Source organism: Lepisosteus oculatus, chromosome 8 (genome assembly GCF_040954835.1).
Source record: "Lepisosteus oculatus isolate fLepOcu1 chromosome 8, fLepOcu1.hap2, whole genome shotgun sequence".
Lineage (NCBI taxonomy): Eukaryota > Metazoa > Chordata > Actinopteri > Semionotiformes > Lepisosteidae > Lepisosteus > Lepisosteus oculatus.
Genome location: NC_090703.1, coordinates 26,490,832 through 26,516,056, shown reverse-complemented (window position 1 = coordinate 26,516,056; position 25,225 = coordinate 26,490,832). Strand labels below are relative to the sequence as shown.

Here is a 25,225-nt window from a genome sequence, read left to right as displayed (position 1 = left end):
AAAAATAAGCTTTTGGTTTAAAACATCTGTTCCCGAGCAAAAAAAACAACAACAACAAAACAGCTATTACTGCCGAGTGTTCAAATCCTATTGAGATAAGATGGTGATAGCAGTCAGTGACTGTATTTTTTAAATAAACGTGTCTCCTTTTTAATCTTAACCTTGTTAGACATCCCTGCCACCAGTTTATTTTTTTGTATCATATAATTATATAATAGGAACAAGTAATAGGTTTATTCCATGCTGAAAAAAAGAAGAAAAAGAACACAACGTTTCGGCCATGGAGCCTTCTTCGGGTGTGAGAGAGACAGGGGGGAGGAGTGAGAGGCGGGAGCAGGGGACAGAAAGAGAGGCCAATCAAGAGGTGTGAAGTCAGAAGTCAGAATGGGTGCAGAGAGGTGTGAAATGAAACTTCCAATGAATGGAGAAAATTTAAAAGAACAGTAGTCTGTCGTTAAGAGAAGGGAGAATGTATGATCCTAGCTGCAGAATAATTTTGGTTTCGGTGGTCTTTCTGATGTATGAGTTCGGAAAACCGTCTTTGAGAACACAGACGGAGAGATTAGAGTGGTCGTGGCCATCAGAGGTGAAATGAAAAACAATGGGTTTGGAGAGATCTTTAATCTTCACAGCCCTGACGTGTTCTCTGAAGCGGTCTCCGAGTCTCCTTCCTGTTTCTCCAATGTAGATGGCTGGGCATTTACTGCAAGAGATACAGTAAATAAGGTTGCTGGAGGTACAAGATGCTGTCTGGGTAATCCACAATTGTCCTGAGGGGCATTGAATGAGTGTGGTGGTGGATGTGTACTTGCAGGTGATACAGCGAGCTCTGTTGCAAGGGAAAGTGCTTGGTGTGGATGGTTGTTGAGGGCAGCCGAGGGAGCTGTGAACAAGGAGGTTACGCAGATTAGGTGGTCGGCGATATGAGATGATAGGGCGATCAGAAAAGAGGGCCCCAATGGAGGGATCATCCTGTAGGATGGAAAAGTTGTTCTTGGTTCTTGGTTCTCGAAGTCAATGTCGTTGCTGCATAATCGTCGTAGCCTAAGGAACTGTGAAAAAGGTTGGGATGAAATGAGCTGTACAGGAGGTAGCTGTGTGAATCCGTGGGTTTGTAATAAACTGAAGTGGACAGTCAAGGGTAGTTGATGGAAAATTAGATGTCTAGAAACGGAAGAGTAGTGGAAGATATCTTAACCGTATATTTGAGGGACGGGTGGAAGTTGGTGAAATGGTGCAGGAAGAACTCAAGCTGATCGTTGGAGCATGTGGCGGCACCGACGCAGTCATCAATCTATCGTTTGTAAAGGTCAGGGACATAGCCAGTGTAGGAAGTGAAGAAGCATTCTTCTACCCAGCCGACAAAAATATTGGCATAGCTGGGTCCCATTCGGGTGCCCATGGCAACTCCACTGACCTGTTGGTAAAAAAGATTATTGAAAGAGAACGTTTTCAGTGTGAGGACCAATTCTGCAAGGCGTACCAGGGTGTGGGTGGGTGGATCAAGCACTGTGTGTTTGTCCAGCGTGTGCTTGAGGGCTGTAAGGCCATCATTATGGGGAATGACGGTGTACAGAGATGTGGTGTCCATGGTAAAAATGTAGCATTCGGTACCCTGAAATTGGAAATCATTAAAAAGTTGGAGCGCGTGGTTGGTGTCTTTGATGTATGAGGGAAGATCTTCAACCAGTGGTCTCATGAGGCTGTCGAGAAAGGCTGAGATGTAAGTAGTTGGACAGTTACATGCTGATACGATGGGGCGTCCAGGGGTGTCCGGTTTGTGGATTTGGGGGAGGAGGTAAAATTGAGATACCTGCGGATGTTCCATGATGAGCCGGTTCGCCTCCTGGGGGATAAGAAGAGAAATGGTGGATACCACTTCTTTTTGGTAGTCAGTGGTAGGGTCCTGTTGGAGAGGGAGTTGAACTGGCAGAAGTGTCAATTAGTTGTCTAGAGGCTTCCAAGATATGTAGATCCTTACGCCACACCACAACAGCGCCTCCTTTGTCCGCTGGTTTGATGACGATATCATCCCTGTTGCGGAGAGACTGGAGCACCTGATTTTCTACTTGGCTGAGGTTAGACCTGTGTTTACTGGGTATAGAGAGTGCCTTGGGAGCTTGATTAGTGCATTGACCTCTCTTTCTGTCCCCTGCTCCAGCCTCTCACTCCTCCCCCCTCCCAACCTTTGTTCTCCCACTACTTTACCTTTGCCTACTGCCCTGTCTCTCTCACACCTGAAGAAGGCTCCACGACCGAAACATTGTGTTCTCTTTCTTCTTTTTTTCAGCATGGAATAAACTTGTTCCTTTGCAGCCTACCCACCTGAACTAATCATATAATATATTTATTTATAGATTGTAGTGGTACGGCATTCCGTTTGTTCAGTAATTGACTAACTTTGAAGGGAACAGTGATTCCTGTGTTGGGGACTAGGGGATATTGTAAGACCCTGCCAACCACCAGATTTTGTATAGTTCATTTATTCATTGCTTTTGCAGATGAGATGAGGTGTGTCTGAAGGGGAGGGTCTGTTCATTGTTGCTGTTCTATGAGAGAAAAAACACAGAAATTGCCACTGACATAGACAAATGCCATCCTTTTGGGTGCTCATCTAAGCTTAAAATTGATTCCTATGGTACAGTTGCTAGGAAAACACTGTCATATTGTAATTTCATTAAATAAAAAACAGGCAGAAAGCTGTGTTTAGACATTGGAGCTAATGAGACTGCAGATTAAATTTCTTTCACTCAACTTGTGTGACTAATAATTTCCAATAACTCTATACATCTACCAAATTAAAGTTAGCTATACAGGTTAATTTTGTTAATGCGGAATAATGACATCTATTGCTTATTGGATAACCTTTGCTTTGCACAGAGTTTTCAGTGTTCTTGAGTGCTGCAATAGGCATGATATGTCAGAACAGGTTATTACAAGTATTACAGTAATGGTTTTATATACTTTACAGAAGGCTTCTTTTGTGGCTCAGTAGTGTTGTGTCATACACATGACAGAGTCCAGGTATCTGTGTAAGAGAAGCCCTTTATTACATATGCATATGGGAGCCTAGCTCTCTTGCACTCCAGACTCGAAAATAGGTAACTAAAGATGGTCTTTTATACTGTGGAACAAACAGGCTAAAGTGACAATAGTTAATAGTAATACAGAAATATGTCTATATATGGATATACATCACATAAAGTTCATGCAAAGATTAGTGAAGCAAACAGTTTAGCGCACCACCCATATAACTGTGTCTCAATGAGCTTACCTAGTGATACATGACAAACTGCTCAAATGTACAAATAAGCATAATTTCCCTGTATAAATGTCTGAGTGAAAAGTTTATAATAAACATGCAGAATAAGCATCATATATCTTAGATCATCTCTCTTGGCCTATTGACAGAGACATGTTCCACTTTATGTTCTGGGTGCAAAGCCAATGTTAGACGACACAAGTCTTGTACATATTTTGTTCCTTCAGTAGGTTACATTAAACTGACTGATTAATATATTGGCATTGTATTATTGTGAAGATTGAAGCATGTGATTATCAAACAGCAGCATATTGTAGGAGAATTCCTTAAAAATATCTATTCAAACAGAAGCTGTGGATATTTTGGAAATATCCATGACAACATCAAGGATAAGTCATTGCATGACATTCAACAAAAGACATGGACATATAAAGACATCGATTAATCTCACCTGTGTGTCTTTGGAAGCTGGAAAGAAACCAGTATATCCAGAGAAAAACTACGTGGACACAGGCAGAACATACAAACATTACACAGAAGGCAGTCAAGTCTGGAATTAAACTCCTGCCTCAGGTCTGTCATACAGCAGTGCTAACCACCTTGAGCAGCTAATGTCCATTGTTTTCATATCTATATGTCTCTGCTTCTGAATAGACCCATTCCTTTCTATCTCTAGTACAACAAGCTTTATAAAGCAAACAGCTGTAGTTATATTTATACAAACCTTTGGAGTATTTAAATATTAAAATGTAGCAGAAAAGAACTTTGTCAAAAATAAGTATATATCACGTGAAGAGCTGATGTGACACCAATGTCGTGAAGACATCTAAATTTAAAAATTATTAAAGTAAACAAACATGGGGATCTAGCGTCCTCTAGTGATACTAAATGCTAATTTTATCTAAGAGTTTTATACCAGTGGAGAATATTTGTTATTTTGATGTTAAAAAAATATACAAATTCAATATATAAATGTTTGCAGTGCAGATAAAGATAAGCTGGAAAGAGTAGCACCACTTAAGCAAACAGGAAAGCTAGAGATTGAAAGAGAAAGATCGAAAGACTGAAGACAGACAGAAATAGAAACAGATGGCAATATTAAGCCTGTGTTTGACAGTGAGATGAAATCACTCTGGTAAGAGCCTAACAGAAAAAAAGCATTAAGACATTAATAGAATTAAGTATTTTTAATGTACAACAAATCCATTCAGTTCATGTGTTCCCATTTTAAAAATCCAATCTTCTTAGACAAACATGTCTTTCTGAGGAAGAATATGTATGAAGTATGAAGATGCTGCATAATAATAATAATGAAGAGGAGGAGTATATTGTAAGTAGTGGTGGTATTGACATACAACATTTAAATCAGTTAAATCAATATGCTGTATGATACAACTACTGCTTCCAAAGATGAAGATGCTCTTAACAACTTAAGAAGAGCAGAGGCATACTCTTTCATAAATCGACAGTATCTAAACTAATAGACATATACTGAATATGTTTTAGATAAATTATCATATCTTTGATAATATCTTATAGGTAAACTAGGGGCTGGTTAAGAATAATAATCCTTACAATTATATACTATAGTGCTTTTCTGGACACTACTCTCAAAGCACTTTACAAGTAATAGGGACTCCCATCCACCATGTGTAGCTCCACCTGGATAATGCAACAGCAGCTAAAGCATATCTGTAAACTCACCGCCCATCAACTCTCGGTGGGGAGGAGAACAGAGTAAGAAAGGTAATTCAACTATGGAGATTTTAAGAGGCCATGATTGGTAAAGACCAAGGGGAAATTTGTTCAGGACACCAGGATCCCTACTCTTTTCAAGAAAGCCCCCTGGATTTGTAATTACAAGGGAGAGCCCAGGACCACAGTTTTATGTCTGTTTCAGAGAATGGCATCTTTTACAGTATAGTGTCCCTATCACTATACTAGGGCATTTAGGAATCACACAAACTGCAAGATGAGGTCTCCCTGCTGGTCCCACTAACACCTCTTTCAGCAGTAACGTTTCCCAGAAGGTCTCCCATCCCTGGTATTTTCCAGGGTTACATCATCTTAGCTTCAAAGGCTCATTGCTCACTATAGAGTAAATTAAATGGGCAGTTAGCCCACTTGGAAAATAAAAGCTGTTGTATAAGCTTTACACTAATGAAATCTCAGAATTCTGCCATGTGGCACACAGTGGCTGTAGCCTAGAGTCAGTTTCCTCATAGAGCACACAGAGATAGTCAAAAATCTTGTATGAAGTATAATAATTTTTTAATGATAAGAAATATGAATCAGAGCTCTATGCAATTTAAAGGTAAATTGAAATTAAATGAAAATGCCCCGCATTATAGTGTTACAGACTGAGGTAGGTGACAATGAAGGTTTCTAAGAATCTAGATAAAGTGTGTAACACCTGGCAGTGTTTTCAGCTTCAAAGCAAAGAGGTAGTTTGCTTAGGTGTAGGGGGTCCAGAGTCTGTAATCAAAGCAATCATAAAGTTTACCTTAGTTAATTAAGTTCTGGGTAAATAATTAAGTGTCAGTCAACAGTCAACCATGTGATATCAGATCAGTAGAGAAAAGAAAAGGTAGAAAGAAAGTCCACTAGAGAGAGAGGAGAGGAGGAGGAGGAACTTAAAGCATGTGCCACCGAAGAGTCATCTGAAAAAAACACAATTGGAGTATTTGAATCTTGCTAAGAGAGCTTGGTATTCTGTAGCTTTTAGGGAAAATGGTCGTCCTGAGTAAAAAATCTTTCAGTTTAAAAGTGCCTCTCTTGATTAGTGGGTGCATTTTAGATCAAGGAGATAGGCTCCCATATATTTTGTGGTATCTGGGTTAGAAAGGAAGAGATTTAATCGTAGGTTGTATTCAATTTAGTTTAGAAGGCATTTCTATTTCTTTGGCCTCTGCATAATAATTTAACAGCCAAGTAAGCAGCCTGGGATTTTCTGGGTGGTTTAGACACAGAGCCTGAAATGCCTGAAATGCCTTGTCTGTAAACTTGTAAATATATACAGTAACTTGTGTGTTATGTGTTTATCTTGTGTGTAGTATGGTGTGTGTCACTGTCATTTTTAATTAATAGTTGTTTAACCAAGTGTGCCTAAATTATTAATCTTTTGCAAAAGCTGTGCTACAGAACACGAATTCATGTGCCTCTAACTACACCAAACACTCAGGTATATTTTGGCAGAAATCATTTACAAGTTGGGGGTCATAATCATCTCTTTTATTATTGGCTAATCAAATAGTGGCTTGATCAAGAGTACCAAGTTTGCAACTGAAGTGCAGTTTAGTTAGGTTGTACTGATTCCTTGTAAAAGGACATGGTCCTGCTGCTCAGAGAGAAATTAAGCTACATGGAAAGAAATTGTTCTGACATGTACAGTCCAGCAAATTCAGGACCATTTTCACGACAAACGTGCAATTTAAAACAGAAACTATTCCATAGTAGCAAATTTTATAGAGGCATTTACTAAAATCTGAAATATGGTTAAGCAAGCAAAACAAAGCCTTCTTAATATTTCTAAAACTATTTACAGTCTTTTCATTGTACTGACTAAAAAGGTTTGCATCTCTATTGTAAGCTTGATGCATGACCATTTACTCAAATTCATATATTTGAGATTCCATACAGTATCTGTTTGCAAAATGCTTCTGTCTTTTAAGATTTAAAAATAGTCAGTGCCTTTCCTTTAATATTAATGAGGTTTTATTGGGGTTGCCTGTGATGCTTTTAGATTAGAGTCAATTTGGCTTCTATATTTTCTATATATTTTTCTATATTTTCTATAGTTTCTATACTTAAAAAGGATGAGCTAGGAATCCAATTTTTGTCTGTGGCAAATAAACTCCCTTGACTGAGGTTTGTGGAGATAATGAAGAACAGTAGTGTCAGTGGCATTATAAAAAGAGCTCAGGTAAATAAGTTTCACTGAACACCATACATATGTGTGAAGATTCTCTCTTCTTGACTCAGCATCCCTCAATAAACTAGTTACACGCATGAAACCCAGCATATCTATTTAAGGTCCCATTCCCACCACTTTATTTCAGTCCCGTTTCTCTTCTCTCTGTCCCATTGTCCTCAATATTATACATGAATCCATGAGCACTGGCATTGTACCAACGGTCCTCAAACCGGCTGCCACTACCCCCATGCCAAAAAAGCCTAACATGGCTCTCAATAACCTTAACAATTTTCGCCCCATCTCCAACTTACCCTTTCTTGCAAAAAATTATAGAACGTGCTGTCACATTTCAGTTACATAACCACCTCATGACAAATGACCTTTTCGAACCCCTTCATTCTGGCATCCGTCAACTTCACAGCACAGAAACTGCCCTGGTCAAAGTCACTAACGATCTTCTAATAGCTTCTGATTCTGGTTCCCTTTCTACACTCATCCTTCTTGATCTCAGTCTCTATTCTATCTAATTGCATCTCTGACATAAAAAATTGGATGACTCAAAATTTCCTTAATCAACTGTGACAAGACTGAAGTCATGCTTATTGGCACCCCCCATCAACTTCATAAAGCCAGTCCTGTAACCCTATCTGTAGATGGGTCTGTACTTGATCTTTAATCTAAATTGAAAAACCTTGGGGTTATATTAGATTCTGGCTTAACATTCGACCCACGTGTGCAGCATATTGTCAAAACATCTTTTTTTTCACCTCAGAAATATTGCTAGACTACGCCCTATGCTATCACTAACTGTGGCTGAAAAGCTGATCAACACATTTGTGTTCTCTCGAATTGACTACTGTAATCCTCTACTCACTGGGGTAACTAAATCTACTTTGAACAAACTGCAGTATGTCCATAATTCAGCAGCCAGAATCCTGACCAGGTCTAGTACAAATGATCATATTACTCCTATCCTGGAGTCCTTGCACTGGCTTCTGGTCAAATTCCATGTGGACTTTACCTATAAGGCTCTGCATGCTTGGAACCTCTGTACCTGTCTGAACTATTATCACCCTACTCCCCACCTTGCAACTTTCGCTCTTCTAATTCTGGTCTCCTTACTGTCCCCCAAGCCCGTCTACATTGTATGGGTGACAGGGCCTTCTCCTGTTATGCCCCCAAGCTCTGGAACTCTCTCCCCAAGGATATCAGAGAGTCACCTTCTCTAAACTCCTTCAAATCCAGACTCAAAACCCTCTTCTTTAGAAAAGCCTTTACTTCAGTGGTTCCATTCTTCACCCCTCTGCTTTTCTTGGTACCACCATCCACGGTTTCCTCTGTATATTGTTGTTGCGGGAAATTGTTCATGAGAGGAGCAGGACACAGTCTTCTGCAGATTCAGTTTTATTGAGTTCAATAAGTCCAAAAACACGTGCCGGGTCTGCCCCACATAACAGAAAAACTGCAAGGGTTTCCCAGCTCTTATATACAATCAGAAGAAAGGTTGTTTCACAATCTGAGTGCTTGTCCTATTCTTTGATATGTAATTACCTCTTGTCTTACTCTGTCTTGCTCTAGGTTCTGTTCTTTGATATGCAGCAGACATTGGTCTGGTTTATCCTGTTTGTGGGTGTTGTTCCTGTCATTTATTATGTAGCATTAAGCCACTGGGGCTGCTAAAGCAAGTCAGCTTTATGGCATCTTAGTGTAACTTAACAAACCCCATCAACAGCTCTCACAATGTGCTTAAGTGGTGATACTTTGATGCTGGATAAGTGAGATATATACATGTCCCACTTCAATTGTAATTGTGTTTTATCTTGTGTATTCATTTTATTTATTGTTGTTGTCATTCTGTAAAGCGCTTTGAGAAGCCACCTTTAAAGGCGCTATATAAAATAAAGTTTATTATTATTATTATTATTATTATTATTATTATTATCATTATGAGTTAAGTAGGAAGAACAGAATATTGAGACTGTTATGTCTAACAATATCACTTATCAAGCAAGGGCATTACTGTGACAATGCAGGCACACATACTGTACCACCACAATCCTTGTACTTTCCGACAATGCCAGTCCTCTTGCTTTTGCTGGTCCTTCCTTGCCTCTTCTCACCCAGCTCACTAAATATTGTCACCAACTCTTATATCACTGTGTTCCTTAATTACTCAGAACCAAAAAGTATTCTAAATAATTTTCAGTCCACTGACTAAAACTTAGTGCTTAACTTTAACTCTTAACCGAGCACCAACTCTTCACTAACTTTCTAAGCTGATCCTGCTTGACCAATGATACTTCTCTGTAAATCAACAATTGTGTCCCTGACACAGCAGCAAGCAGTTTGTTGTTTTCTCTCTGTATTTTATTATTCAAGATATCCTGTTTGTCTGCTGATGGTAAAGCCCAAGTAGTAGGATTCAACCTGTGCCATCTAGACTCCCCTCTCTCTGAATTATCCCAGATCATCCCTGCTGCTCAGCAGTGCACTTCAACCTTGAATCTGGCAGATAAACTACCATGCAGTCCACCTTTCCAGAAGCTATGATGCCCCTCTATATAGCCTAAGCTATATTTTCTCAAGCATTTCTAGCTTGATGAGTCCCATAAAACTGTAAGCCAGCTTAATAGGCTTCTGATTAGAACTCTCACCTGGACCTCTCATTCTCACTCCTTCCAGGCTAGGAAGACTGAAACACTAGATGCAGACTGAAACCATTCCCTTCCAATTCTTATAAGCCTCTTAACGAAGTCAATTTGATTTTAAAAAATCAATATTAAAAAATGGCAAATTAGCAGAATTTAGACTTTGAATATAGCTCATATTTTTACGGTATGTCCCGAGGGAATTAACTAAAAGTTTTTTACTATAAGTTTGTACTATATCTTGTTAACTATATATCGTTTTACTTATACAGTATTTTACTAAATCCATCTCAGGATATCTGGTCTCAAAAACTAACATAGCCACATGATGTCTTTACCCATAGCTGACATAGTTCTCAGGGAAATGACCGAATGACCTCTCCTGGGACAAATTCAGTTCAGCAGAAGGGGCTGCTTGTCACGCAAGCCAGTAGTAAAGAATATATATGTAATGGTCAGCTTTTTAGAATGACCATATGTAGCCACAATGCAAGCAGAGAGTCATGTGGGGGTTTATCTTGTATTGTTTGTTCCACTATATAAAGGAGCACTGTAAACCTTGGTTTTTAAGTCTTGTGCCACATGACGCAAGACTTCCATATGCATATGAATAAAGACGACTTTCAACACACATGCTCAGCTGATGCTATTTTTTCTGGCACTACAGTCTTTAGGAAAATGGCCTTAGATAAGATGAATGCATTGCTGAACTTGGATTTGAAATTTACCATTTAAAAAAAATTACATTCTTATGACATTGAGTTATGTTTTGATTTTTTTTAAAATTAGGGGTAGAGTATACTTTAAATTATGGTGTTTTGCATAATATCACGCTGGGCAAACATTCCGAGGTCAAATTCTTCCAGCACGGCGGTACCTTTAAAGCGGAGATGACAGCACCGAAATTTTTTGGCACACCTTCTCTTTAAAGCCCTGGCCAAATATGAAGGCAGTACGTACAGTTATAATACAAACGGAATTAAAAACTACATATCCCAGTAACCATGGTGGTGCTCGTGATCATTGTGTTTAACCAACGAAACAGGGCGAAAAATCAGTCACATGACTTTGGGGCAGAGTTTCGAAAGCTTAACCTATCAGCAACAAAGCGAAATTTACACGATAGGCTACCTCAAACTGTCAGTTACACGACTGTGTATGTCGCTTAAGCCACTCCTATTTGGCATTTTAGTTATGGAGGCGAGAAGATGCCCCCCCCCTCTCTGGGTGCCTGATTTGCTGCCATCTTTAACTGTTCCGTGTCCGAATCGCAGTAGCTACGCGTACAAAATAAAGTTCATCCCAGCTACAAAACATATATATTTTTGTGGTAGGAGGGAGCAAAACATCAGTATTTACTGCTATTAATTACTGTACAATTTATAGTTGAAATCTGAGCCTAAATATAAAGTTAAAATCTCGACAAAGCAATGTAGGAAATACAGAGAAAATAAATCCTTTCTGACATCTAAAATCAGTTTCGATCAAGGTCTCTAAAACGAACAAGAAAAAGAGGATTTTCGGAGGGCAATTACGCTGTGTTTATATAGAATAAGTGATTTATGAGCAATCTAATTTTTTGTTCGTTTAAAACAGTGAAATGTCAGCTGCAAAAGATCGCACCAGAAACAGCACTCTCTCTGCCTGTCATTGACGTTCAGGAAAGGGTGAATGAAGTCATGTCAAGTACAATAATTTGGTGATCAATAATAAGTTGTAGGACAAGAAACAGAAGATAGTGAAAACTTAAGCTTTTTAAGGCTAAAACTCAAATTCATTCTACAAATTAAGGCAAATGATAATTCAGGACGTTGAAGTGCTAGAGGTGTAAAAAATACAAAAATGCACATGAGCAAAAAGTTTTAGAAATGGAGCAGGTGTTGCTTTGAAATAAGCAAACAGAAAAAAGCCATGACTATAGTGCAAAAGAGGGATGCAGGAACACTTGCTTAGATATACAAACAAATCACAAAAAGGTGTATGTTACAAAAGAACATGCAAACATGTTCATCATGTACATGAACATGTACATCAATTTCCCTTCGCGATCAATAAAGTCTTATCTATAAACATGAAACAGAGTGAGGAATCAGAAAATTAGCATGCATAAAAAACAGCAATTCTGTCAGTGAGCCCTAAATGAATTAATAGCAACCATGGTTTCATGGAGGGCTTCTCACATAGTTCGGCATTCAGGTAGATTGCCAGGTGAAAGGATTTGTAAACATATTTTGTTAAAGCAAGTCAGTTTTTTCCGCAAAACATAAAAGACATTTTTCCAAGAAAGTTTAGCCTTTGTCACTAATGAAACCACTAAATAAAGACTTAAATATAGAAATCTTAGAATGTAGAATACATTTTATTTATTCAATGTTGGTAGCAGGATGAACTGTCAGGTTGAGCTAAGTGTATATTTTGTCGCAGAGTTGCTGCAAGATGTTAACAGTGAAAAAAGGTATTTAGAAATGAGTTATTTCAAGAAGAAAATTTTCAGAATAATTGCAAATCTAGCAGGATAGAGAAAGCACAGAAAACAGGCAGTTAGATTGATCAGATTAGTATGAAAAGTCATTTAGCAAAGGGAATGAGAAGAGTGACAAACTAGTATACTTTAGATCTTTTTTTCTGAACCAGGGAAAATCTGATCATGTTTCTGTATAACAATAATAAAAAACTTTATTTTATATATCACCTTTAAAAGTGGCATCTCAAAGCAATACAGTAGATGTAAAAACAGATAAAAGGACCACAGATTACAAAGTAAATACATATAAGAAAGACAAGCAGTTAGAGGTGCTACCAAAATTAGAAAATGAAGCAGATACAGACACTAAGTCTTCTGAAAAGAAAGGTTCTGAGGTTAGATTTAAATGCACTCAGGGTACATGACTGATATCACTGGGAATACAAATTGAGAGCTCTGGGGTGCAGCTAGAGAAGACCCTGTCACCCACAGAATGTAGATGTTCTTGAAGACAGCTAGAAGACCAGAGTCAGACGGACAAAGGTGGGTAGTAGACAGATAATAAGCCATATACTGTAGGTACTAAATGAGGATAAGGATTTTGAAGTTGACTCGAAACCTGATAGGTAACCAGTGCAAGGACTTGAAAACAGGTGTAATGCATCCCTGATAGGATTCTCGCTGTCATATTCTGAACATATTGAAGATTGCTCAGTGTGGATTTAATTTCCCCAGTGAAAAGGATGTGCATTTATTAACTCTAGAAAAAAAAGCCTTTCTTGCTTTCTATAGTTTTTAGTTTCTCTAGTTCCCTTTAAAATAAACTATTATTCCACGATGCAGAGTATTAAATGGCCAGTATTTACACATGATATTTGTGATTTAAAGAAATTAACACAAGCAGCTTTTGGAGATTTAAGTGTTGGCTGAGTTATTGCAGGATAAAAGACTAGAGATGTTGGGAAGAAGAAGATAATTTGGGGAAAGCTGAGGAATACACTGATAACAAGAACACTTCCTAATGGGGTTAGGCATACTTTTGATGAAGATGATGAAGTTAACAGACAGTATGTTTACATAGATACTGAAATGAGGATTGTATTTTAGATTTTGTGTAGTTGCTGGCATTGAACTGTGTGTTGGATGCACATGAATTGAAGGAATGGGCTAACATAGCTGATGCGGATCCACAGAGCCAGCATATTAAGATGTTTATAATTAGAGGCAATTTGTTTAAATAACTAGGTATGGATACTGATGGGCAAGAGAGGTGGAAAGGCTGTTTCCTTAAGCCAGCACTATAAAATATTTTATTCTCAGTGAGATGCTGCCATTTCATAGTGGGTTTCTAACACCCACTATGTTAGTGGGTGGCTATACACAGGCACTGTGTATAACTTCCATCCACACAGTGCCTTTACTTCCATCCATTTCTAATCTCTTTATCCAGTACAGAGGATTTGGAGCCTATCCCAGTAAGCAACGGACACAAGGCAGAATACACCCTGGACATAGCGCCAGTCCATCACAGGACAGACAGACACAAACACACACACACCAGGGCCAGTTTTCCCATAAACCAATTAACTTACCAGTATGTTTTGGAGTGCGAGAGGGAGTTATATCACACATATGGAGAAAAACCATGTAACCCAGAGAGAACATGCAAACCCCACACACACAGGATGGCAGGAATTGAACCTAGGACCCCAGTGCTGCAAGATAGCAATGCTAACCACTTCGCCACCATTATAAATGGATGGACATCTTACTTATCTTTCTAGTTCACAGGTTTGCATGCATAATTTAATGTTGAAAGCCACTGAGACATTAGGTACTACTGTTGTATTTATGAAAAAGAAACAAAACAAAAAGCATACTAACAACTGTGCCATCCTACTCCTTAGTTAATACATTTTATTATTCATAAACAGTTAACATTGTTAGCAAAATATTTTGAATTATATTTAACCCTATTTTTTCTTTAGTTTTGTATTTAACTTATTATATGATAGTCAGATTTAATGTATATTTGAACAATGAAAATATATTTTTACAAGATGCGGGGGAAAGTGCAACAACTTATTACAGTGCTAAATTTAATATTATTGATTGCTAATAGTTTATGCTAACACCTAACTTTCTTAATTAGATGTATTTAAAACAGTGAACTAAGTGTAACATACCATTCAGAAATACAATCGAGAATAGTTTTGTGGTGTTGTACAGTATGGATGAAACGTTTCTAAAATGAATAACATAACAGAATTAAAGATTAAAATCTGTAATCTTTCCACTTGTAATGTCATTAGACAGAACAACAAGTTTCTGCTTTTTCTAAGGATGGTATCAAAAAGTAGTCTAAGTGGTGAGAAAGCTGTGCTTAATGATAATTAAGTGACTTAAAAGTAAAAGATGCTTCATATTGCTCGATTAATTTTAAAAACTAAGTTATAAATGCAGACGCGATTGCTGCCATAAGCGCTCCAGGCAGCAGAACGTTCGTTCTGTACTGCTGAGCTCCACGCCTCCTCTCTCTCTCGGTGCCGCGGCCCTCTCTGACGGAGTGCAGTGGGCGGTACGCTATTTTCAGAGCCTCTGATTGGGAAAAAAAGACCTGCTGATCAGTTTCACACAACAGGAAGAGAAAAGAATGTGATTTTTTCTCTTCGAAATGTGTGTTGTCTTTATGAAATTTGTGTATTTTAAACGTTTAATTAAGAAGTAAAAACCTTACAGCGTACACAAAGATTCTGGAAGGAAGAGGAAGAAAAATCCAGAACCAAGCCCTCAAAATGTACTCCTTTTTCATCAAAAGAGGACCCTAGCAGAGTTATTGACAGGGCCCTTGCCCGAACCAAAACTCAATCAGTAACTCTCGCCGTAACAGCTGCATTCCTTTGGTGCTTCCCTACCACCCCAACACACTTCCTATCCCCACGACTATTAACGACAACTTTTCCATCCTACAGGATGATCCCTCCATTGGGGCCCTCTTTTCTGACCGCCCCATTATCTCATATCACCAACCACCTAATCTGCGTAACCTTGTTCACAGCTTCCTTGTCTGCCCTCAGCAACCATCCACACCAGGCACTTTCCCTTGCAACAGAGCTCACTGTATCACCTGCAAATACATATCTAACACCACACTCATTCAAGGCCCCTCAGGACAATTCTAGATCACCCAGATGGCATCTTGTACTTCCAACAACCTTATTTACTGTGTATCTCTTGCAGTAAATACCCAGCCTTGGAGAAACAGGAAGGAGACTCGGAGACCACTTCGGAGACTCTCCAAGCCCATTGTTTCTCATCTCACCTCTGACGGCCATGATCACACTAATCTCTTTGTGTTCCCCAAAGATGGTTTTCCGAACTCCTACATCAGAAAGACTACAGAAACTAAAATTATCCAGCAGCTAGGATCACACCTTCCCCCTTCTCTTAATGACTTTTCTTCTAAATTCTCTCTATTCATTGTAGGCTTTATTTCAACACCTCTGTTAATCTATCCTGACTTCACACCTCCTGACTGGCCTCTCTTTCTGTCCTGCTCCCGCCCCTCGCTCCTCCTCTCTCCCAGCTTTTGTTCTCCCGCTACATTACCTTTGCTTACTACCTTGTCTTTCTCACACCTGAAGAAGGCTCCACAGCCGAAACATTGTGTTTTCTTTCTTCTCTTTTCAGCATGGAATAAACCTATTACTTGTTCATTTACATAATAATGTATGTAATTACAAAAATTGGTAATTCTCTTAGCGTTACAGAATCTCATTTGGAGTTATCATAACAATATCCAGTCTCAACAATACAATAATTGTACATAACGAAATTGTTTGCCGCTAGTACAGTATTCTTACAGTACGATTAGTGCAGGAAAGCACTAATAGGTTAATAAATGTTTTTTATTGTTACTCACTGTAACATCTTTTCTGATAACCACAAACAGCTGTGGTATTTTAAGGAATCAATTGCAATATTAACAATTTCAGTTGTTTACGTTTATGGTCACTACATTAAATTTTCTCATAATCTTAAACTTTTTAAAGAAAATTTCTGAGAATTTTAAAGAAACAAAGTCCAATTCAAGTTCCTTTCATGGCATGTAATCCTTTTTTCAGAGAAATAAAACTGCACAGTATATTTAAAAAATTGCAGCTAGGCTATATATTGTGGTGCCCTCGCCTGGCATTGCGGCTAAAGAGCGCCCCGCTAAGGTGCACGGTGATGGGCAGGACAGGAGTAGTAGCCAGGGCAGGAACTAAGGGAGCCACTGGCCAGTGTCGCTGACCATCTGGAATTGGTGTACACTTACCACCCTATACCTACGCACCTGTACCCCAAATGACCCTAGTGTGTTGTACCCTTATCCAGCTTTTCATTCCTCTGCTGCTGTTGCTGTGCCAGACGCACATCTGACTAATAAAGCACTGAGTTCTTTATTAAAAGAGCTTAAGTTCCTGTTTCCATCTTCACTGACCCTGTCACGCTACAACAAAAGCGGGAAGGATGGACAGTGATCTGAGACACGTCAGACTCTGAGAAGCACCGGTTCTCCCAGCAGATGAACAACCGCCTAAAGCACCTTCTGGGGGTGAGCAGCAGCTGCCAGGAGCCAGAATGGGCTATCCAACAGCGGCATAACCGGTGGAGGAGGGACTATTTCCCGCATCTCCTCAGGCGACACAGGAAGAAAGGGACGTAAGACCAGGGGGGACCAGCCTGCTGGTGCAGCGGAGCTGCTACAACGGGAGGTGCCGTGGCAGCTGTACGAGGTGCAGTTCCAGATGTTGGACTGGGTGAATGGTTGGTTCCAGGTGGAGATGGCAGGCCACCTCGTCGCATCCCTGGAAGGGAAGGCCTGCTAGGGTCTGCTGGATGTCCCCAATGACCAACGGTACTTTTACACGATGTTGGCGTCAGTCCTCCAGAGGCGTTTCAGCAGGAAAAGGAGGCGCCGGAACTTCTGCAGGCAAAGATGGCCCAACGCAGGCGCCTACCGGGAGAGCCCCTGGGGCCGATCGCCGCAGACATGGCCCGCCAGGGTTACCTTACCGTCCTGGAAGAGGCATACCGGGAGATAACACTCCAGGCATTCCTCATGGTCGCTGTGTCAATGGAGTTGCAGTGCCATGCGATGCTAGCCTTGGTTCTGTCTGAGCAAGCAGTGTTTGAGGAGACTGGTGGGCACAGTCAGAAGGGTGGTCTCTGCTGGGCAGTGGAGGCCACATTGGAGGATTTAGGTAGGGAGGAGGAGACGACCAGCGCAGCGACACAGGCGGAGCAGCGACGGTGAGTCACCTGTCAGTACTGTGGAGAAAGGTGGCACTTCACCCCGGGGCCACTGTTGGGAAGTCTAAAGGAGGGCAGGCCTCCCTTGAACAATGCTACCCCTGTTCCGGAGAGCCAGATGGAGTGCTACATTCCACCTTCCACTGTGGGAAGGTTTGGCCACAGCCGGAGTTTGTTTCTCCCCTGCCTCAGTGAGGGCAGACCTGTCACGCCCTCTGGCTGCAGAGGGCGCTCCTTCTCTGTCCTGTCCCTAGTTTTCCGGTCTGCTGTCCTTCCGGTTGCTCTCTTTCCCTTGGGCTATATATTTGCGGGTCTTGCGCTCTGTCTGGGCTCAGCATTGACGTTCGGATGTCCTGAGACCCGCCTAGCACCAGGTTGCCCCACGTCCGCTACCTGAGGGCATAGGTTTCTATACGGCATTCCTGAACTCTTTGCACTACGAGCCCGGGCCTTTTTCCCGTCTCGCCGCTACGCACATGGGTCTTTTTCCGCTCTCCTGCTGCCCTCGGGTAGTCCCTTTGGACTTCCTTGACAAGACCCTGCCAGGCCCTGGTCGACACCGGCTAGACCATCACCCTGCCCTAGCCCGATGTCCTGCTGAGACAGCCAGACCACCAGAATGGGAAACTACCAACCTGCGCCTGAGGATGGTGACTGGACAGTGCGTGGAGGTCCTCAGCAAGAGGGCGCTTACCATGCAATTTGTAGCCACGAGGGTGAAACTCCCCTTCTATCTCACCCCAATCTGTGAAGACTACAGTCTGGGGTTGGATTGGTTGCGGTAGGTGGGTAGTTGTATTGACTTGGGACAGCGGGAGTTGGTGGGGCAGGGGAAATCTGTCTCATGGGGGGCGGAGCGGGATGGTGGGGTGTCCAGGGTGCGCGGGCTTACCAGAGTGGGAAGCAGAGATGGTGGCAGTGGGCGTTGCCAGGGGCTTCCTGGAGCTGAGAGTCTTAGGGCAAGCATGCCAGAGCCAGTTTCTGAGCTGCCCGGCCGGACGGATGACGGGGCGGCCACTGGGGAAAATGTGGGGGCCAAGCGCAGGGGGGAGACAAGGAGTGCTTTAAGGGAACACTTGCGTCATAGCAGCAAGGGCATTATCCAAGACATCTTCTTGCCGAGAACAAAGATCTGTGTATCAGCGAGAGATGAGGACTGCACCCACACGGCTCTCACACAGCACGAAATTGACACTGGGGATGCAAGGACCATTTGCATTCCGCCCTGGCAGATGGCCCACATCAAGTGGGTGGCTGCGGAGCAGAAGGTTCGGGAGATGGCTGCAGCAGGAGTGATCAAGTCCTCCGCGAGCCCATGGTCCTCTCCGGTCATCCTGATCCAGAAGAAGGACAGCTCATGGAGGTTTTGTGTCGACTACAAAAAACTGAACCAGGTCACCCAGAAGGACTATCTGCTGCCGTGGATAGATGATACCCTGGATTACATTTCCGGGTCGACCTGGTTCAGTTTCTTCTCTTTTCAACATGGAATAAACCTATTACCAGTTTTTATATATATATTAAATAAAGCTACAGTTTCATTAACATTTAATGCAGCACAAACACGTTACTAACATATAATATTAATAATAAAATATATTATTATAGTGGGTAATATTATATAATGTAATTATATGTTATATATTATTATATAATAATATATAACATCATTAAATCAGTGAGCTGCACTCCTGTCTCCTGCTCCTCTTTTTGTATCGCCATTCGCTCAGCAGAGGGAAATTTAGGGAGGACCGCTACAATATATCTGTCTCGATCAGTTCAATTTGCCCTTCACTCTGGAGGGGTGGGTCTTCAATCCAGCATCTGGCCTCTCTCTGGCAGCAGGAAACATGCTAAAATCCAGGAACTCAACCCTTCGCTACAGTGGACGGGTTGGCTAATTCAGTTGCTCCTTTGCAGTCAAGCCAGACAGTACTAAAAGCACTATGGTGTTACTGAAAGCCAACTTGGCAGCATCTACAGTACTTTATATTATTTCAAATTTCTCATATTTGCTCCATGTTCTATACTTGTAGCTGCTATGTTTAAACTCGACGATTATCGTGTTGATTACGTCAGCTAAGCCTTGCCTAAAATGATCAGGCGACAGCTTTTATAAAAACAAAAAAAGAAAAGCTTCTTTTCGTTTTCAATTTTTAACAACATTTTACAATAATTTTAACTGCGTTATTATTTTATTATCACCAGAGACTGGTGTATGTGATTTCATTTAGAGATTTTGTTAACTGATTGCATTACACAAATACGTTCTATGCATTTATAGACAACAGAAACACCATTGTAATCATTGCATTGTGAGTTTCAGGTGTGTCCTGGCGCCCCTGCGTACTTTTGCCGGATAGCCACTATGAATTAATAAACAAAATACTCATGGTCGTTATAACTGCATATTTACTGTATGTAGTAATAGATTTTAGGCGATGACATGAGAAAATGCAACTGAATGGTTATCCGGCACCGAGAGTGTTTTCAGAGTGGAGAGAAATAAAGGTCTCCAATACAGACGGTGGGGGCGAACAACGCAGAGTTTCAGTTCTATTTTGCGTCGAGGGAGGACGGACAGGTTTTACTGGGATTATCCTTAACAACGTTTACGGAGTTAAATGCTTGTTTGAGCCTTGCCCCTTTTTAGAATTAAATAGTCACCACGGGAAGAGCAGAATTGAATGGGTGCTGTTTGTTCTCTCAGTAACCTGTTATAATGCAGACACTGAAGGGAAAGGCGGAAGACAGACGGGTGAAACAAAGCTTGATGCTAAAACTGATCAACGATCAAAAAGGTCAGTGCATTTCATCGTTTTTTATTTGTAGTTCCGTCCAATTTTCGTTTTTTTAGGCAATGCATGTTATTCTTAGAAACTAAATTAATTTAACTGTATATATTTTAACATTATTATATAACAGCTGAGGGTTTCGATGCTCAGTGAGATGCGGAACGGAGAAAGGATAAAAACATTAAACATTTTTTCTATTGTTATTTTTCTTATGGCGACATCGAGATAAGTGTATTTTAAAATAAGCATAGGAAATTGCAGTAGTCAAAAATGTATTTAGATTTATAACTGCATATATTGGTAAAATGTGTGCGGTACTATGGTGTATGGCTTACAGTCTTACTATTTCACAAGCAACATTTAAACATATTAAATCTTAGGTAGCATAGCTTTATATATAATTCCATAATTCCCAATTCCACAGCACACAGTACTCAGTAGAACGTTTTCATAAAAATATGGATGTTTGTTCAAGCTACCTTAATTCACTAGCTACTAATTGCACCACTCTTAATCTCTAAAGAGCATAATCCCTCCTGATTTTAATTTATCTAAATGTTTTTTTAGCCTGCCCTAACCATGGTGGATCCATCCGATGCAGAGGAAAAAGCAAAAAGCAAGGATCCAGCATCTGAATGCTCGGCTACAGCCTCTGAGGCCTCCAAAGCCTCAAGTAGAAATGAATCTGAAAGTAATGCTGACCACTCAGTCCTAGGAAGGCAGAGAGAGCAGTCTCCCAAGCTGCACCTCGATCTTTTCAACTTTGACTCTCCCGAAGCAGAAGGCAGCCGCTATGTCCTCACCAGTCCTTGCTCCTTGGAGGCCTGTGCCCGCTGTGGAGTCAAACCAGTCGAGCTGCTGCCACGTCCTGTCAATGACTTTGTGAGAGAAGCCCCAGGTCGCTCCATGAGAGTGGCTACTGGCCTGTTTGAGGTCTATGAAGCCGAGAGGCATGCAAAACTCAAACAATGCCGTATGGAGCGAGAGAGAATCATCCATGAGGAAAAGCGACAAATTGTGAATTCTGTTACAAGCAGTCTGCCATTGTCTCCTGTGGGAAGACCCTTAGCTGCCAGTGCAGGGCCTAGCTGTGTCCGAAAAGCTGCCATCAAAAGCCAAAGCCCTGCAATAAAATCTGATGTTGCAGGTCCTTTCTCTATTCCGAAAGTTTGCCCTGTCAAAAAAGCTCTGCCTACAGTAACTAAAGTTGTTTCCAGCTCTGCAGTAGCTGGTGTAACACCATCTGCTAATGGTACATTGGAAGCTCCTGTTTCTCTGGCTAATGGACATGTAGCTAAGCCCAAGGGTAAAGGAAAATGCCATTCGCTAGAGTCACTGCAGAAGAAGCGGGACACATGTTCATCGACCACCACTCGCACCTCCTCAGAATCAGGGGCTTCCTCATTCAGCTGGGACACCCCACAGGAGAAGGATAAATGGCTAAAGTTGTCCAGCCCCAGAGCACGGACTGTGGCCACCCTGAACTCATTGATGGGCCGCAGCCTGAGCCTAGGGGATCTTAGCCACTCGCCGCAGACAACTAAGAAAGTGGACAAGATAGTGAAGGAGGTGAAAAGACGGGGATTGAAGGAGGTACCTGAGCGGGACCGCAAGATCGCTGCTTTGATGTTGGCCAAGCATCAAGAGGAGGACATCATGAGCCGGACCCGTTATGTGGCGCACCTCCAGTGGGACAGTGAGCGGAGGCTAGAGGAGATGCGTCGGGAGCGGGAGGAGTGGGAGAAACAGAGGGCTGTGCTGCAGTGTCAGAGAATGTGGCACGCCCAGGTGGCCATGCGGCAGCGCCGCCTTAGTCAGGAGCAGCAACAGGCCACCATCCAGAAGATGCTGCATGTAGCAGAAAGTGAAGAGAGGTGGAAAGAACTGGCAGAAATGCAGGAACACTCCAGGCAAGAAAAGCTGCGCCAGGCTGCTCAGGAGCAGAAACAGAAGAAGTGCCTCCAGGAACAAAACCTCAAAGCCTTGGAAGAAGAACGTCAAGCCATGCTGGAGCAGGAACAACTGCTGCTGCGGGAGAAGCTCACCATGGCTGAGCTAAAGAAGCAAGAGAGGGAGCATCAGTTCCAGAAGGAACGACGAGGCCTTAACAGGGCAGAGAAGATGAGGCATGGTGCTCTGATCAAGGAAATTGCCGGCAGAGAGGTGGAGGAAAGGGAGATGGCCAGGAAATCCATGGAGTTGAGGCTGAGCCGGTCCATAGAGAATTATGAACAGATCCAAGAACGACGCCATCAGAAGCTGAAAGGGAAAGCCAGGAAGGAAGAACAGCAGATTCAAAAAGCTCGACAGGTGGTAGAGAGGAAGGAGCAACAACAGAAGGAACACATAGAGGCCCTGGCACGGGAGGCGGAACGCAGGGCCCAGCAGGCAACACAGGTGGCTGAAGAGAGAGCCAAGGAGAGGGCCTTCAAGGCCGTGCAGAGTCGGTTAGAAAAAGAAAAGATTCAGAGGATGAACCGGCAGCGAGTGGAGGAGTTGGAGCAGCATCGCCGACAGGAACTCCTACTGTCCATTGAGAAAAAACTGGAGAAGAGTGAGCAGATATTTCGTGAAAAGAGAGCGGTGCTGGAGAGTGCCCGTTCTGTTGCCAGGGCTTCTTTTCATGTGCGAGACCGTGTACGGGAGGAAACCAACATGCGCACCTTTGACAAAATGGCCCTGGAGGCCAAACTCAAAGCCAGCCTGAATGAAAAATAACCTCTTTATGCTGGACTGTCCTAGGTATTCACATTCTCTGCAGACAAAACTCTAATCGGCTCAGAATAGGCCTAATGTGAGTCTCACTAAGAATATTTACTGTATATTTAGCAGTGACCACTTCTCCAAAACAGTTTTTCACTTAAGGGCATAGCTTTTTTTACCCATCACCTTCACCCTGGGAAATGTGAAAGATTTTTTTAAATGTATTATATCAGTAATCAGTCTTGTCCCATTTATATTGGAAGCACAAATAACACATTTAATAAGATTTGAACAATTTAAAGAAGGTATTTTAATTCTTATTTGTTTAATGTTTTAAACTTGGTGTCATGTATTTCCACTGTGACTTTATGCTTAAAAGTCTTTGGTTAATATTTCAAACCATTCATACCTGCATTTAAAGCACTTTTGAAACAAGACTTTACAGTAAGATTACCTTACAGTATCAGCTCATATTTTCTCCATAAGCTCTTGCTTTCATATTTATTTTGAAGAGACAGTGGTCCAGATATTTAAGGAATATCACCTCACCACACTAGAAAACAAAGTTAGCTACCAAACCAACTGTTATGAAAATAATGAAGTAATATTCTTTACATTTTCCACATGTCTCTTATTCTATGCTTCCTTAAAGAAAGTACATCTGACGTGTCAAGGTCTAGCAAAGTTAACATCCGCAGTGGGATATTTACCATAAGATGTCTGAAGCTTCTTCCCTTTTACTAAGTGCCTGCCATAAAGCTGATTGTGCTGCTTAGAAATTAGTGACTACTTCTACACTTGTTGCTGTGAAGAAGAATGCACAAGTCTTTTTCAGCACTCTACACTGATCTCAGATGTGTGGTTTGTTACAGTAGTTTACTAGTGTGCTTTGTGCAAAACATCTTCTAACTTGAAAATTGAAAAAAAAATCCTCATGTTCCAGTGTAACTGTAAGCAAAGAGAACAGGTGTTTCACTGCAAAGTTCTTAAGCACTGAAGCAGTATCACAGCATTGTTCTCATTCTTCATGTTTAAATAGTTCTTTGTATCAGGTTGACACGTATATAGACAGAACATGCACGCCTTGTTTCAAAAGAGTTTCTGCATTGTCACCCATTTTCCTTGGCACATATTCTTATTTGAACAGTTTAAATAGTTTTTTGATTCTTGCTATGTGAAAACCAGCTTCATGCTGTGGTGAAGGGAAGGAAGCCACTGAGCTCAGATGATCTAGCCTCAAGCCTGAACTGCGCACACATTCACTGTATATTCCTTCTGCCTCTTTTTATTTTAATTTGGTTGTTCAGTTTGATTGAAAATTTCAGAGGAAATCTGGTGAAACAGGTGAAACTAAATGACAAACAATTTGTGAATAACACACAGCATAATCTATAGTTCTACAATGATATTGATAATTTATTAAAAAGTTATATTTATGAATGTGTTGCCAGTGCATTAATGAAAAATGATGTCTGAGTCGCCTAGTTTCCTGTTATTAAATCTCTGATCAAGAATAATTTATTTGTGTTCTTCTCTAATGTTCTATGTTGAAGCTCACAGAAGATGCAAACTCCCACATGGACACGGACTGCTATTGATGAGCTCTAGAATAACTCCCTGCACCCTCTCCTATCTTTCCCCTGCCACAGACCTGTGCACAAGGTACCTCCTGCCAGCACATGTAGGAAAATACTGTTAAAAAATAAAGCCCTTGTGTAAATCTGGGTTTCAGTGTAGTTTTCTGCTATTTACATGTACTCACTGATACTACAGTTAATATTCTGAATCCATCCACCTAACTCTTGGGTGTGTTCACACATCACTACTCACACCCTTAACCCACACATCAGTAATAATAATAATAATAATTGCTTACACTTATATAACGCTTTTTCTGGACAGTCCTCTCAAAGCGCTTTACAGGTAATGGGGACTCCCTTCCACCACCACCAATATGCATCATCCACCTGGATGATGCGACGGCAGCCATAGTACTCACCCTTTCCTGAAATTAATGGGAGCTTATAAAACCATTGACCTGTTCAAATAGTAGTATCATAAAAAGTGAATAATTTTGCAGATAAACCTAAGCCATTCTGTTCTCATTTTATCATGTTATTATTTGGTTTAGGCAAAAGCCTACAA

The 25,225-nt window shown here is 41.1% G+C and overlaps 1 protein-coding gene across 2 annotated transcripts; it reads left to right on the top strand.

Annotated features, from left to right (window-relative positions):
- Nucleotides 1–19,864: 19,864 nt before the first annotated feature.
- Nucleotides 19,865–24,804, top strand: ccdc177 (coiled-coil domain containing 177). Of its 2 annotated transcripts, XR_001478828.2 has the most exons (3): nucleotides 19,865–20,383; nucleotides 20,945–23,171; nucleotides 24,634–24,804. XR_001478828.2 is itself a non-coding variant. In XM_015351177.2 (2 exons), the coding sequence occupies exon 2, from the start codon at nucleotides 20,957–20,959 to the stop codon at nucleotides 23,093–23,095; it is 2,139 nt and encodes a 712-aa protein (XP_015206663.2). In that variant the 5' UTR covers nucleotides 19,866–20,383; nucleotides 20,945–20,956; the 3' UTR covers nucleotides 23,096–24,804. The 2 variants fall into 2 exon arrangements, 1 of the variants encoding a protein (XP_015206663.2); XM_015351177.2 differs by having other exon boundaries at nucleotides 19,866–20,383; nucleotides 20,945–24,804.
- The last annotated feature ends 421 nt before the right edge of the window (nucleotides 24,805–25,225 follow it).